The 16,590-nt window shown below is 55.5% G+C and overlaps 1 protein-coding gene across 4 annotated transcripts in view; it reads right to left on the reverse strand.

Annotated features, from left to right (window-relative positions):
- NRXN2 (neurexin 2) overlaps nucleotides 1-16,590 on the reverse strand; it is a 101,653-nt gene that overhangs the window by 64,507 nt on the left and 20,556 nt on the right. For 3 of the 4 annotated variants that reach the window (XM_059718385.1, XM_059718384.1, XM_059718383.1), the window contains exons 4-6: nucleotides 15,008-15,037; nucleotides 1,661-1,962; nucleotides 167-190 (exon numbers count right to left, since the gene is read on the reverse strand). In XM_059718385.1, coding sequence (XP_059574368.1) covers nucleotides 167-190; nucleotides 1,661-1,962; nucleotides 15,008-15,037 — 356 coding nt within the window. The remainder of the gene's footprint in view (nucleotides 1-166; nucleotides 191-1,660; nucleotides 1,963-15,007; nucleotides 15,038-16,590) is intronic. The other variant, XM_059718386.1, reaches the window with a different exon arrangement.

Raw genomic sequence — 16,590 nt, forward strand, 5'->3', positions numbered from 1 at the left:
CACGGATCGAACAAAACGAAAGAAGTCAGTAACGAACGGAAGTAAAACGAGAAGAAACCCAATCGATGAACAGAAAGAAAGGAGGGAGGGGAGAAGAGAAAACCCACGGCAAACCAAACGAGTAGACAATTAGAGTGATATCTACCAGGTAATGCAGTTTGTTTACCATAGCGTGTCCGATTCCTGCGTGCTAAACGGATCGACAAACACAACGGATGGGGGGAAGGTCCCGAAGGACACAAAGAAAAGAAGGGAGGGGGGGAAAGAAAAGGAGGGGAAAAAAAGGGGTGTGAAAAAAAAACCCAAAAGAAGGAGAGAACAGAACAATGGACCAACCGTGAGAATCGGGGGAGATAAAAGAGGAGGGGGGGAAAAATCAATTTTCCCATCGCAAGAAAAGGGGCGAATCAGGGTCAGGAGGGGATGGAAGGGGGCTTGGGTCATAATTAATTAAGGGGAGAGACGCCACCCCCTTCCCCCCCAAAACGCGCAGCCCTGCCCCAATCCCCCCCCTCCCCTGACGGATTTTTAATTGAGAAAGAGAAAGATCTGGGTTAGTAAGAACAGAAAGGAGCCGCAGAGATGACCGAGACATTGGCTGGATGAGACAGAGGGTTAGTTCTGACGCCTCCCCCGGGTCGTCCGAGAAGCGTGTTAGTAAAACACACACACAGAAAAAAGTCGTCAACGGAATCTCTAACGAGGCGGTGGAGGGGGGGAGGTGAGGGGGGCCGGGGGGGGGGGGGGGGGTTGAGAAGGAGGAAAGCAAGGCTGGTGTTAGCAGGATTAGTAGATCCTAGGGGATTTGGGGGGGACCCCAAGCTGGGGGGTGTTGCAGGGCCCACCCGTGGGTGGAGAGGTTTGTCCTGGTGGGGGGGTGATGGGGCGCTGCTTTGTGGGGGCGGGGGTGGGATTCTCCCTTTCATGAATTAACCTTGCTCGGAAAAAGGGGAGAGAAAGAGAGAAAGAGTCAAAAGCTGGGTTCAAGGGGCGGCAACATGTGGGGCCAGGGCCAGGCTCCACCCAGACCCCCTTTCCAAACTCTGCCAACCCCGTCTCCCCCGCAACCTCCAAACGAGGGTCTAATGCACCCACACCCAAAAGCAAGGCCCTCGCCCCTCCCGACCGCCCTGCCACGCACATGACGCCCCGACAGAGCAGTGGGGACCCTGGGGTCTGGGCACCGTGTGCGGTGGGGGGGCCCTCCTGGAACGTGCAAGGGGAGTTAGCGCCAGAGATATGCCCCCTTGATGGGCAGCACAGCATGAGGGGCAGAAGCCGGCTGAGGGGCGGGCAGGGAAGAGTCATGGGAGAGGGGAAGCCAAGGGGGAAGCCAGGGGGGGAACCCAGGCGTCCGGGCTATGCCCACTGTGACCCACCAAGCTGCTGTGCTCCCCTCCCAGAGCTGGGCCTAGGTAGAGAGGACCGAGGGGTGGGGCACCACCCCCTCCTGCTCCCAAGCCGGGAGGAGCTGCCACTTGGGGGTCCCCAAGCCAGGGGAAAACCAGGCGTCCGGGCCAGGGCGAACCCAAGAGTTGGGGCTCCAGCTGGGGGAAGAGCCCAGGCACAGAGGTCTGGGCAGGGGGCACAGCTTGGGGGAAAGACCCCTTCCTGGTCCCCAGAGGCGGTGGGGGCGCCGGGGGCCATGGCCGCAGCCTACCTGGCGCAGGTTCCGGGTGACGCGGATGTCGTGCCAGGCGTTGTCGTTGAACTTGCCGTTGACGGGCTCCACCAGGGCCTCGAAGGCGCCCGAGCCCAGGTTGATGACGAGCCAGACGGCGCCGCTCTTGAGTGACAGGTTGACGTAGTCGGCTGACTTGCCCGTGTGCAGCATGAGGCCGTTGCGCTGCAGCGTGCGGAAGGACAGCGTGATCTCGTCCGTGCTGCTCTGGATCGGGTTGTGCGACAGGTCGTAGCAGAAGAACTCGTTGCCCTTGAAGGTCGCCACGTACTCCTCCTTCCCTGCATGGGTGGAGGGCAGGCGTCAGCACCCTGAGCATGGGGGAGAGGGCAAGGGGACAGCGTGCGAGAAGGGGGAACTGGCAGGAGGGGTGTGAGCTTACGGGGAATGGTGTCAGGGTATGGAGCTCACAGGGAATGCTGAGTGTGCAACAATGTGAAGCTAGCATGAGGGGTGTGAGCTCATGGGGAACTGTGTTGGGGTATGGACACAACAGGTGTGAGCTCATGGGGAATGCTCACAGCATGCAAGAAGGTGGAGCTGGAATGATGGGTGTGAGCTCACGGGGAACTATATCAGAGTATGGACACAATGGGTGTGAGCTCACAGGGGACAGTGACAGTGTGCCAGAAGATGGAGCTGGCATGAGAGGCGTGAGCTCATGGGGAACAGTGTTGGGGTACAGACACAATGGGTGTGAGCTCATGGGGGACACTGACAGCATGTAAAAAGTTGGAGCTGGCACGAGGGATGTGAGCTCATGGGCAGTGGTGTTTACATATGGACACAACGAGTGTGAGCTCACAGGGAACGGTGTCAGTGTATGGCACCATGGCTGTAAGCTCACAAGGAAGTGTTGCTGTATGGACACCATGGGTGTGACCTCACAGGGGACACCGACAGCGTGCAAGAAGGGGGAGCTGGCAAGAGGGGCATGAGCTCACAAGGGAACGGTGAGAGTGTATGGACACAATAGGTGTGAACTCGTGGGGGACGCTGACAGCATGCAAGAAGGTGGAGCTGGCATGAGGGGTGTGAGCTCACAGGGGACGGTGGCAAGGTATGGAGACCAGGGATCAGTGAGCATGTGGGCACAAGGGGCATGAGCTCCTAGGGGCACAGGGAGAGCATGAAGACGAGGTGTGCACAAGCCCGGGCTTGTGAGAAGGGGGACGTGCAACAACTGGGCACGCCAGGGGCTGGCGAGGGCTTGAGGGAGGGGCTGCGGGCACAAGGGGAGTGCGCACACGCGCCTGGCTGTGAGCGCACGTGAAGGGCAGGGGAGAGGGATTGAGGACTCACCCGCCGTCTTGGGCAGAGCTGGAAGAGAACCCAGGCGTCCCAGCTCCTGGCCTCCCCTTCTCTAAGCCGCCAGCCCCCGCCCGGCGCGGGGAGAACCCAGGCGTCGGGCCCCCGGCCCCCTGCCCCTCTTCCCTCCCAGCCCCCGGGAGGACCCGGGCGGCCCGGCTCCCAGCCGGTAACTCACAGCACAGCCTTCCCTTTCAGGACCAGGGACAGAGCCCAAGATCCCCCCTCCAGAGACAGGCTAGAGCCCAGGCGTCCGGGGCAGAGCGCCCCCTGCTGGCTGCCCCTCAGGGCTGGGCATCAGCGCCCGCAGTCTCCCGTCCACACTCCAACCCTGCCCAGCTTCCAAGGGGCATCAGGGCTGCCCAGGCACAGCACCCCCTGCTGGCTGCCTCCCTGTGCTCTAGGGGGCTCGGGGCTAGTATAACGGACAGGAGCTGCGGCTGGGCCTGGGGAGGAGGGTGTAGGGGCCAGCCCTGAATCCTGCTTGCACACACTGTGCACCAACATGCTTGCACACTCATGTGAACCACCCATGCCCCGGTATGCTGATGTTCGCATGCCGGGATACCCCGACACACATGTGGCACGCCCATGCCCACACCCCGCATAGCAGTGCCATCACCCCTGTGGGCCCTGAGGCACAGCTCTGCCTGTGCAGTTCCCTCAGGACACACGAGTGCTCTCACACTTGCCCCCCAATGCACTATTACATTTGTACACTCATGCAAGGCCACCGACAGGGTAGAGCTACAGCAGTAGAGCAGCCGTGCTGACAGCGGCCCCACGTCCAACCACCTCCCTGCAGCAAGGTCATGGCCATGTCCTACACACTCACACCTGCCCCTCACACCTGCCCCATGTGCTTGTACACACTCATGTGTATACAGGCCCAGACACATGCGCTCACAGAACTGGGTCCAGGTCACTTGGTCTGTTTTAAGTCCAGCCCTTGTGCACACATAAGCCCACACCCAGTTCATCAGGGATCACATGGGCAGCTCTCATGCACACACAGACCTGTACCCAGCACACCAGGGATCACACACAGAACCCTTGTGCACACACAGACCCATGCCCAGTGCACCGGGGGTCACATGTGCAGCTCTCGTGCACTCAGTGCACCAGGGGTCACCACAGAGCCCTTGTGCGCATATACACCTATGCCCAGCACACTAAGACTCTAGAATACCCAGCCCCTGTGCACACATGGACCCAGTCAAGCACACCAGGGGTTATGCATGGAGCCCTTGTGCACATACAGACTGAGGTTACACATGCAGCCCTTGGGCACATGCAAACTCACACCCATCCTGCGTGCAGACATGCGCCTCTGCCTAGAGCTTCAGGGCATACATGTACCCACAGGGCCCTTGCACATACAGATCCATGCCCAGTGCACTAGAAGTCACACGCACAGCTCTCATGTACACACAGGCCCATTCTCAGGGCACCAGGAGTCACATGTGCACACACGGAGCCACGCTCAGTATACCAGGGGTCATAAGCTCAGGCCTTGTGCCCACCTGGGCCTATGCCCAGAGCACCAGGACGCACACACATACACCCCCCCCCCATGCCCACAACCAGTGCACCAGGGCTCATGTGCACAGCCCTTGTGCAAACATGGAACCACTGTCAGAGTATCAGCCCCTGTGCATGCACAAACCTATGCCCAGTGCACCAGGGCTCACACACACAGCTCCCATGCACACACCCCTGCATCCAGCACACCAGGGCTCACACATGCAGCCCCCATTCATGCACAGGCCCATGCCCAGTGCACCAGGGCTCACACACACAGCCCCCATGCATGCACACACCCAAACCCTATGCACCAGAGCTCACACGAGTAGCCCCTGGGCACACGCCCAGGCCCAGTGCACCAGGGCTCACACACACAGCCCCATTCGCGCACAGGACCATGCCTAGCACACCAGGGCTTACGCCTGTCACATCCCCCATGCCTGCTCCTCCCCCACAGCTCCGGCACTGAAGTCGTTAGCTCCTGCACACGAGACACCAGGACAATTAATCTGTGCCCCCCCCCACCCCCCCGGGACCCAGTGTGCCAGCATCCCAGAGTCCGGTTGTCATGGCAACCAGATCCAGGGATAATCGCCTAGCGACCGCTGCCATAAACCATGGGATGGGGGCAGAAGGGGGTGGGGGCTTGACAGGTTGTGTGTTGTGCCCCCCCACACCAGCGCCCCATGCCCCCCTATTTACACTGTGTGCTTCTGCAAGGGACAGGCTGTTGTGCTCAGCGTCCATGAGAGCTAAGGAGGTTCTTGTGTGAACCATGTGTCACACGTGTGGAAGCATGCCAACGTAGCACATTTCCCTGGCTTGTACATGCCTGTGTGAAGCTGCCCGTAGCCACAGGTGGGGAAGCGTGCAAAGCATGTGCAGTGCTGGTGCATGCTTATGAGTGTGCTCGTGCAAGAGAGCACTGGATGTGTGCAGCTGTTGTGAGGAATCCATCTCGGGCCCCATGTGTGTTGGTGTGTGCAGGGCTTGTGTGGTGGTGTTGTGAGGCATTGGGTGTGTATCATGAGCAGCTGTGCATGCTCACCATGACGCACTGAGACAGCCTGTCTATGGTGTTGGGCATGCACGGCTGTCTATGCCGTGTTGTGTATCGGTGTGTGTGAAGCTGTGCCGGGTGTCTACACTGTGGTGTGACAGCAGTTGCGTCACATCTCCAGTGTGCACAGCTGGGGCACATCATGCTTGTGAGCCGTGTGCAACTCCCAGTGCACTGAGTGGGGAGTAAGTGTGCTCATATCCGTGCAGGGTACCATGCGTGTCACAGTAAGCACGTGTGTGGCCGCTTTGCGGTAGATGCAGAGCATGTGCGCATGTGTAAGTGTACATGTGTTGTGCATGGCTGTGGCATAATGCACAGAATGTGCACACAGGCCCTGAGCTCTCAACCTCATGGCAGGAGCACGCACCAGTGCACAGACCCTGCAGGAACATGCCAATTGTGTGTGCACAGACATCCACCCTGGGCTGCGGCGGTCACCACGGGAACTGCCCTCGGGCCACATAAGCACACACGCAGACCTTGTGCCGCTGAGATTAGTGACTGGAACGTGCCCCAGTGCGTGTGGGTATGCTGCCTGCACCCAGGCTGCTGTGTCTCACACAGAACCCAGGCATCCAGGTCTCCCTCTCTCACACGCACATACACACACGCAATCCAGGTGTCCAGTCTCTCTCTCTCTCTCTCACCCCCCCCCCAGATGTCTGGATCTCACACACACACACACACACACACACACACACACACACACACACCCCCCTCAGGTGTCTGAGCCTTACATACAGACACACATCTCTTTCACACACACACACACGCACGCACGCGCACACACACACACACGTGCACGTGTCCAGGTCCCTCTCTTTGTCTCACACACACAACCAGCTGTTTGGGTCTCTCTCGCTTTCTCTTACACATGCACACACACACAGCCACCATGCACACACACATGCACAGCGCTGCTGGGATGACCAGGAGGAACACTCACCTGGTGCACACCCACATGCTGGGACCAGAAGAAATGCACCCCAGAACATGCACATGCAGACACATGCATGCAAACAGGTGCTGGGCTGAGGAGGTCTCTGTGCACGAGAACGCAGGTGTGCAAATCTGTGCTGCAGCCATCACCACAGGGAACACAGCCAGGGCACCCACATGCACACGCACCCAACAGACTGGGCAGGGATCCCCCAGATCCTTGTGCACATGCATGTGTGTCTACACACACATGTGCAGTGAAAAGTCTGTGTGTACATATCACAGTGGGAATACACTCATATTTGCACATGCACACGTGTCCAGACTCCACACTGCAGAAGTCACTCACAGGGATACATCCTGGTGAATGTGTGCATGCATGCCCACACATGTGCAAAAACACATACACCTACCTCAACACCCACACAGATGTACGCTCACAAGAATGCACCCTGGTTTGCACACAGGTAACAAACACACACACAACCACACATACTCTCACACGCACTGAGACCACTCCCCATCACACATCTCACACATGGACCACGTGTTGTGGAGGTGATTGACAGAAGCACACACGCACACACACACACACACACCTTATGGTGATCACAGAAAGGGAACTGCCTAGTTCATGTATAGTCGCATGCACACACATGTGTAACTCCAACCCTAGCCAGCAGGGAAACACATGCACATACATGTGTACACGTATGGACCCTGCACTGCAGCTTTCATTGAGAGGAACTGCCCCAGTACGTGTGCACATACAGACCTGATATGATGGGAAGCACAGACTAAAACACCCCCCAGTGCATGTGTGTGCACGTGCACACACACACACACACACACACACACACACACTTCCACTGGTAGGAGCACACTCCAGGCTGTACACACATACAGAGTCTATGCTGTGAATGTGACAGGGACACACCCCAGGTCACAGGCCTGCACACATGGATGTGCACGTATGCACTCACACATAAAACCCAGGCATCTAGGAAACATACACACACACAAACACACTCTCTCTCTCTCTCGGCATCCAGGAACACACGCATACACATGCACTCCAGGTGACTAGGACATGCACAGGAACACACACACACACACTCCAGGAGTCCAGGACAACTCCACCACAAACACACACACCTGAGAAACCATCACAAGAACACACCCCTGTGCCCACAAAGGGCTCAGGCTTTGGGGTCCCAAAAAGAATGAGCATGTGTACATGCACACATACAACCCAGGCATCCAGAACACACGGCACTAAGATGTGGGGGGATGCGGGCACGCTAGAAGGGAGGGACAGGCTGCAATCGGACCCAGACAGGTCACAGGGGTGGGCGGATGAGAACAGGATGGGGTTCAACACTGACAAGTGCAAGGTGCTGCACCTGGGGAGGAAGAACCAGCAGCAGACCTACAGGCCGGGGAGCTCCCTTCTCGTCAGGACAGAGGCAGAAAGGGATCTTGGAGTCATTATAGACTCCAAGATGGACATGAGCTGCCAGTGTGGGGACACAGTCAGGAAGGCCAACCACACCTTGTGCATCTACAGATGCATCACGAGCAGGTCCAAGGAGGTGATCCTCCCCCTCTACATGACACTGGTCAGGCCGCAGGTGGAGTGCTGCGTCCAGGTCTGGGCACCGCACTTCAGGAGGGATGTGGCCAGCATGGAGAGGGGCCAGAGGAGGCCACCCGCATGATCAGGGGCAGCAGGGCAGGCCCTACGAGGAGAGGCTACGGGACCTGAACCTGTTCAGCCTCCACAAGAGAAGGCTGAGAGGGGATCTGGTGGCCGTCTACAAACTAGTCAGGGGGGGACCCGCAGGCATTGGGGGGTCCCTGTTCCCCCGAGCACTACCGGGAGTGACTAGAAATAACGGTCACAAGCTGGCAGAGTAGATTCAGGCTAGACATGAGGAGGCGCTACTTCACAGTCAGGGTGGCTAGGATCTGGAACCAACTTCCAAGGGAAGTGGTGCTGGCTCCTACCCTGGGGGTCTTTAGGAAGAGGCTGGATGAACACCTCGCCGGGGTCGTTTGAGCCCAGTACTCTTTCCTGCCACGGCAGGGGTCGGACTTGGTGATCTGCTCAGGTCCCTTCTGACCCGACCAGCTATGGAACTATGAAACTATATGTACACACACACAGAACCCAAGTGTCTGGAACACACACACACACACACACACACACACACACACAACCCCCAGGCATCTGGGACACACACACACACACCCCCCCCAGGCATCTGGGACACACACACATAGGCATGCTTCCCCTCCCCCTCCTGCACTGCAGTGACAAGAGGGGCATGTTCCAGCATGGCTGAGTGCACAACAAAATGCACACCCCAGTGCATGAGCGCACACTCATGCAGGGTGCACATGCAAGCACACCCACACCCACATGCCCTCTGCTGCACTGATTGCTCACCGTAGCATGCTCCAACACATGTGCACGCACAACCAGGCCACAGAGAGAGCTGCAGCCTGGGTCCCCATGCAAACAGCCCCTAATGTGACCCATGGGCATGTGTCCTGCCCTGTGTCCCTCTGTCCACCCGCCCCTAAGCCCACTTCCCTTCCAGCCCCTCACCCCATTAAAGGTGTACCGAATGCATCGTTAATGCTAATGATTCTTGAGAGCCCCCTCCCCTGCCCACCCACATTAATTGCTCACGTCCTAATTAAATATTGAGGCTGGGAGTTCACGGTTATGCCAGGGCCAGGGGACAGACACACGTGCACGCACGCCTACGCATGCATGCAGCACAGCAACACAGGTGCACAGAAACTGGCATGTAGTGACACATCACGCACAGCTACACATGCAGCCTGCACACGTGTCAGACAATCACACACACACACACACACACACAGAGTGCACAGCATGGGCAGAAACCAGCATGCAGTGACACACCACATACATGTGCACACATAGCTTGGACACACATCAAGACAGCCACACACAACACAGTGACACCATGCATACAGAAACCAGCATGTAGTGACATACCACATACATGTGCACATGCAGCCTGAACACTTCAACACAGCCACACACACACACACATGCACATGGGCGCGTGCACACAGTAACACAGAATACACAGAAACTGGTACATAGTAACACACCACACACACATATGCACACAGCCTGGACATGCATTAGACAGCCACACACACAACACAGAGACACACTGCACGCAGAAACCACCACATAGTGACACACCACATGCATATGCATAGGTAGCCTGCACATGTGCCAGACAGCCACACAGACACACACACAACACGGACAGAAACCGGCATGTACAGACACACCACACACGTGCACACACAGCCTGTGCACACGTCAGATAGCTTCACACAAAGTGCATATGTGCCAGAGAGCAACACAACACATACACACACTGTTAAACACTGCACCCATGCACACAGCTCTGTAACACACCCCTTGCTGGAGACCTGGGAGCCAGGACACCTGGGTTCTGTCCCAGCTCCCAGACGTGCACATACACACATGGGTCTGTACATTCAGGATACACAACCACACACTCTTGTGTCTATGGGCAAGTATCTTAAATGCACAAGCCTTCCTCTCTCAGCACCGACACCTGTATCACCAGAGCACACATACACACTCCCTTGCGTGTCAGTGTGAGCGCACGGATCGCAAGGACACGCATTCACATGCTTTCCTGTCTTGGTGCAACCATGTCCTCCTGTGTCAGTGCAAGTGTCTGGATCACCAGAACACACACATATACACACACACACTCCCTTGTGTTTCAGCATGCATAACTGGACCACCAGGACGTGGACACACACACACACACGCACATGCAAGCATGGACACTCCCTCATGTTTCAGCATGCACGTCTAGATCAACAGGATACACACATGCTCCCTTGTTTTAGCGTGAACATCTGGATCACCAGGACACACGCACACTTTCTCCCTCCCCCTCATGTTTCCGCATGCACATCTGGATCACCAGGACACAAGCCTACACACACATGCATTTATACACACACAGAAACCGCCCCCCGCCTTATGTTTCAGTATGCTTGTCTGGATCACCTGGACAAACACCCACACATTCCCTCGTGTTTCACCATGTACGTCTCGATCACCAGGACATACACACACGTACACACACATGTGCGCACACACTCCCTCATGTTTCAGTGTGCACATCTGGATCACCAGGGGACATGCACACACACACACACATTTCTTTGTGTTTCAGCACACACATCTGAATCACCAGGACACATGCACACACACGTGCCCTTGTGTTTGAGTCTGCACACCTGTACCATCAGGACACATACATGCCACTATGTCTAGCCATGAGGTATTTTACCACCATGACTCACACATCCATGCCCTTGTGTCTCAGTGTGAACGTCCACCCTACCAGGGCGCACATGTACCCTTGGCCCCCGTGTGAGCATCCAAACAGACTGGACCAAGGCACATGCCCTTGTGCTTTGACTGCCATGACACACACACGTGCCCTCTTGTCTCTGCGCCTGTGTCTGTACTGACACATGCATGTGCCCCCCCCCACACACATGTCTGTGTGAAACTGTCTGTGCTCCTAAGCACGTGTGCATATACTCTTGTCTCTCCAGGGCAGGCACACACGGGCCCTCGTGTCTGTGCAAGGGTTTCCCCTATCAAGGCAGGCACACTCCATGTCTGGGAGTCATTGTCTGTGTGACCAGGGCACACGTGTATGGTCTGAGTCTCAGGACAAGGGACCTACCCCCAGGCTGGCACACGCCCCTTCATGTCTCAGTGCTAGCGTGTATAACCAAGGCACAAGTAACACACGTCCTGGTGTGTTTGTGTGACCCTCTGCACCAACAGGATGGACACATGGAATCTGTCTCAGCACATGGGCCTGTACCACTAGGGGATGCATACACACACGCACACACACACACTCACACACACCATAGTGCAAGCTTCCACACCACCTGAATGACAGCTCACACCTGTGTCTCTCACTGTGAGCACCTGTGCTGTGCACATGTCTCTGTGCCTTTGTTCACTTGTCTGTGACACCAGGACATGTGCTGCACACATCCTGTGTCTTGAGTGAAGGGACCCTGCCACCCTGACTTGCACATGTGCACACATGCATGTCTTGGCACGTGTCTGTACCACCAGGGAACCCACACATGCATGCTCTCATGTCTGTGTTTCAGTGGTACACACACAGGCATATTTTCCTGTCCCCGTGTAAAGACTCATGGCACCGTGACACAAGCCTGCAGAGTTTTGTCTCCATACCACCAGGACACACACACACACACACACACACACACACACGTATACTCTCTCTCTCGTGTTGCTGCGTGAGGGCTAAAATCACCACACACACACACACACACACACACTATGTCTGTACCATGAGGACGTGTGCACATGCGCACACACACATTTATGTCTCCGTGCAAAGGCCCAAACCACCATGATGCATACTTGCACGCTCTCATGTCTCTGTACCACCAGGACACATTCACAGACACACTCTTGTATCTGCACTGTATGCATGACACAAACACATGCACCCTCTCACATGTCTGTCTCACCAGGATGTGCACACCCATTTACCCTCTTGTGCCTCTGTGCAAGGGCCCAGACCACCATGACACAAACCTGCATGCTGCTGTGTCTCTGTACCAGGATGTGCAGGTGCACACACACAATCTCTTGTCTCTGTATCACCAGGTCACACACACACTCACACTCTCAAGTCTCTGTACCAAGATGTACACATACTCACGCTCTCGTGTCTCTATGCGAGGGCCCAGACCACCACACCACATGCCTGCACGCTCTCATGTGTCTGTTCAACCAGGACATACACGCACACAACCTGGTGTCTCCATACTACAAGGACGCACACACCCTTACACAACCTTGTGTCTTTGTACAATCAAGACATGTGCACACATACACAAACTGGTGTATCTATGCTATCAGGATGCACACACACCACATCCACACACTTGTGTCTCTGACCTACAACGAGGTACACATACACACACACTGATGTTATTGTACCATCAGGATGTATGCACTCACACACTTGTGTCTCTGTATCACCAGGACAAATGTACACTCAAGTCTTCATAGCACCAGGTTATGTACACTCACATTCTTGTCTCTTTGTATTACCAAGATACACACACACACACACACACACACACTCTTGTGTCTCTATATCACAAGGACATATGCACACTCGAGTGTTCATACCTCCAGGTCAGGCACACTTTCACTCTTATGTCTCTACCACCAAGACACACACATGCTCTCACGCTATTGTGTCTCTGTACCAGAATGTACACATGCTCGCACTCTTGTGTCTCTGGATGATAGCTCACATCCCCATGACACACGCCTGGATGCTCTTGTGTCTCTGTACCACAAGTACACACAGGCACTCACACTTTTGTGTCCTCCTACTCACACCTGTGTGCATCTACCTCCAGAATGCATGCAAGCCTACACTCTTGTCTTTGTACTCACACCAGTGTGTCTCTGTACCAAGACATATCACGCTCACACTCTTTTGTCTTTGTACTCAACACCTATGCATCTGTACCACCAAGTTGCATGCATGCTCACACTCCTGTGCATCTTTAACATGAGGGCACACACACACTCACACTCTTGTGTCTTTGTATTCATGTGTCTCTGTACCACCAGGACATGTGCACGCTCACACTCTTGTGTCTTTGTAGTCATGTAGTCAAGCTCATGCATCTCTGTACCACTAGGACACATGCATGCTCACATTCCTGTGTATCTTTATCACAAGGGCACACACACATTCACACCCTTGTCTCTTTCTACTCACACTCATGTGTCTCTATACTACCAGGACACATGCACACTCACACTCTTGTGTCTTTCTACTTACACTTGTGCGTCTCTGTACCGCCAGGTACAAGACCATGCATGTTCACACTCTTGTGCCTTTGTACTCATCTCCGTGCAACAGGATGCATGCACACTCACACTCTCGTGTCTTCATACTCACACCTGTGCATCTCTGTACCACCTAGACACAGGCACACTCACATTCTTGTGTCTTTGTAATAGCATTCTCGTGTCTCTGTACCACCAGGATGCATGCACACTTACACTCTTGTGTCTCTGTACTCGCACCCATGTGTGTCTGTACCACCAGAACACACACACACTCACACTCATGTATCTCTGTACCTGCAGGATGCATGTACACTCACACTCTTTTGCCTTTGTACTAGTATTCTTGTGTCTCTGTACCACCCGGACACTCAAATGCTCACACTCTGGTGTCTCTATGTTCATACCCATGCATGTCTGTACCATCAGGACACACACACACTTACACTCTTGTGTCTTTGTACTCACACCTGTATTTCTCTGTATCTGCAGGATGCATTTACACTCGCACTCTTGTGTCTTTGTACTAATACTCTTGTATCTCTGTACCACCAGGACACTTGCATGCTCACATTCACACTCATGCATGTCTGTACCACCAAGACACACATACACACACACACACACACACACGCACACTCTTGTTTCTTCATACTCACGCCCGTGCGGCTCTGTACTACCAGGACACACACCCACTTATGCTCTTGTGTCTTTGTACTCACACCTGTGCATCTCTGTACCTCCAGGACGCGTGTACACTTGTATTTTTGTACCACCCAGACACTCACATGATCACTCTTGTGTCTCTTTGTTCACACCCATGCATGTCTGTACCATCAGGATACACACACACACACACACACACACACACTCTTGTTTTTCATACTCACACCTGTGTGTCTCTGTACCACGACACACATGCACTCACGCTCCCGTGTCTTTGTATTCACACCTGTGTCTCTGTACCATCAGGACACTTGCAAGCTCACACTCTTGTGTCTCTGTGCTCACACCTGAGCATGTCTGTACCACCAGGACACACACACACACACACACACACACTCACACACTTTTTTTTTCATACTCACACCTGTGCGTCTCTACCACCAGGACACACACCCACACACACTCTTGCGTCTTTGTACTCAAACCCACGCGTCTCTCTACCACCAGGACACACTCACACACACCCACACTGACACTCTGGTGCCTCCGTGCGAGGGCCAAGCCCGCCGCCGTCACGCCCCGGCTCCTCCCGGCGTGGCCCCCTCCCGCCGGCCCCGGCTGCCCCCGCTCTCCTGGGCGGACAGCTCCCAGCGCGGGGCGGAAGGGGGGTGTGTGGGGTGGGGGTACGGGAGACGGATGGAGGGAGCGTTGAAACCAAAGTGGCGGCGAAGCAGAGAGCAGAGCGGAGCGGAGCGAGGGATGGATGGATGGATGGGTGGATGGAGCGACGGACGGACGGACGGACGATGGGAACAGAAGGGGGCGGCGGGGGGTGCAAACAAGGAAAGAAGGTTCGTACCTTGGCTGTTTAACATCAGGTGAGCAGGACCTCGGGGGGAGGAGAGGAGAGAAGAGAAAGAAAGAAAAAAGACGAGTCATATAAACGCACAGAGAAGAGGTTGGGCCGCCCTCGTGCCACAATTTAAAAGCGCTTTTAACTTGTGACAGACATCCAGCCCCCTGGGGGGAGGGGGGGTCCAGATGCCGGAAAGAACGGAAAAGAAAAAAAATAATTAAAAAAAGGGAAGAGAAGAGAGAGAGAGAGAGAGAGAGAGAGAAGGAGGGAGAAAGAGAGAGACGGAGCGAGCGACAGAGGCCGCGGCCGCAAAAAGAAAGAAGCATCGGCCTCCTGGGGGAGGGGGTCGGGGGGTCGGGAGGGAAGCTGGGGGGCTTGATGCTTCTTTCTTTTTCCTTTTTTTTCTTTCCCGGTTTTTAACTCAAACTAAAAACCAAAAGAAAAAGAGGGAGATGGAGGAGACACACACGCCCCGGCGGAGCCGCCGCCACTGCTGCTGCTGCAGGAGCAAAAGGGTTAATGGTGGAGGGAGTGCCCCCTGCTGGGGGGAGCTGTTGGGGGTGGGGGGGTCACACCCCACATGACACCCCCCATCCTGCCCCTGGCACAAGTGTCTAAGAGGTGGGACTCCGGGTTTTATCCCCCCTTGGGTGTGTAAGAGGCGTGACCCAGGATTTCGCCCCCCCACGTGGGTGTGTAAGAGGCATGACTCCAGACTTCACCCCCAAGTGAGTGTGTAAAAGGCATGACTCTGGGTTCACCCCCAATGTGGGTGTGTAAGAGGCATGACTCCAGATTTCACCCTTCAAGTGAGTGTGTAAAAGGCATGACTCTGGATTCACCCCCCCACATGGGTCATATGTAAGAGACGTGACTCCGGATTTGTCCCCCCCATGTGGGTGTGTAAGAGACATGAGTCCAGATTCTCTCCCCCCCATGCAGGCATGTAAGAAGGGTGACTCCAGATTCCAGACCCAGCACAAGCGTGGAAGAGGAGTGACTCCAGATCCCCCCCTGCCCTGTGGGCACGTAAGAGGCACGACTCGAGATACCAGCCCCGGTGTGACTGTGCAAGAGGTGTGACTGGGTTCCCAAACCGCACGAGCATGTAAGAGATATGACTCCAGATATCCCCCCATGCTGCAGGCGTGTAAGAGGTATGACTCTGGATTCCAACTCCAGCACAAGTGTGTAAGAAGTGTGACTCCAGAGGACCCGCCCCCCACAGGTGTGTAGGAGATGTGACTCAAGATTCCCCCCATACACAGGTGCCTAAGAGGTGTTACTCCGGATTCCAGCCTTGGCATGAGTGTGTAAGAGGTGTGACTCCAGACCGTGCCCCCCCCACCGACATGCAGGAGGTATGACTCCAGATTCACTGCCCCCCAGCCCCTGAAGAGGCAAGACTCCAGACACTAGCCCTGGCATAAGTGTGTAAGAGGTGTGACTCTGGATCCCCCCCTCGCAGGCATGTAAGAAGCATGAGTCCGGATCCCAACCCTGGCGCAAGCGTGCAAGAGGTGCGACTCCAGACTCCACCCCCCGCGGGCATGTAAGCAAAATCTGGAGCCCGGGGTGGAGAGAGC

Source organism: Alligator mississippiensis, chromosome 15 (genome assembly GCF_030867095.1).
Source record: "Alligator mississippiensis isolate rAllMis1 chromosome 15, rAllMis1, whole genome shotgun sequence".
Lineage (NCBI taxonomy): Eukaryota > Metazoa > Chordata > Crocodylia > Alligatoridae > Alligator > Alligator mississippiensis.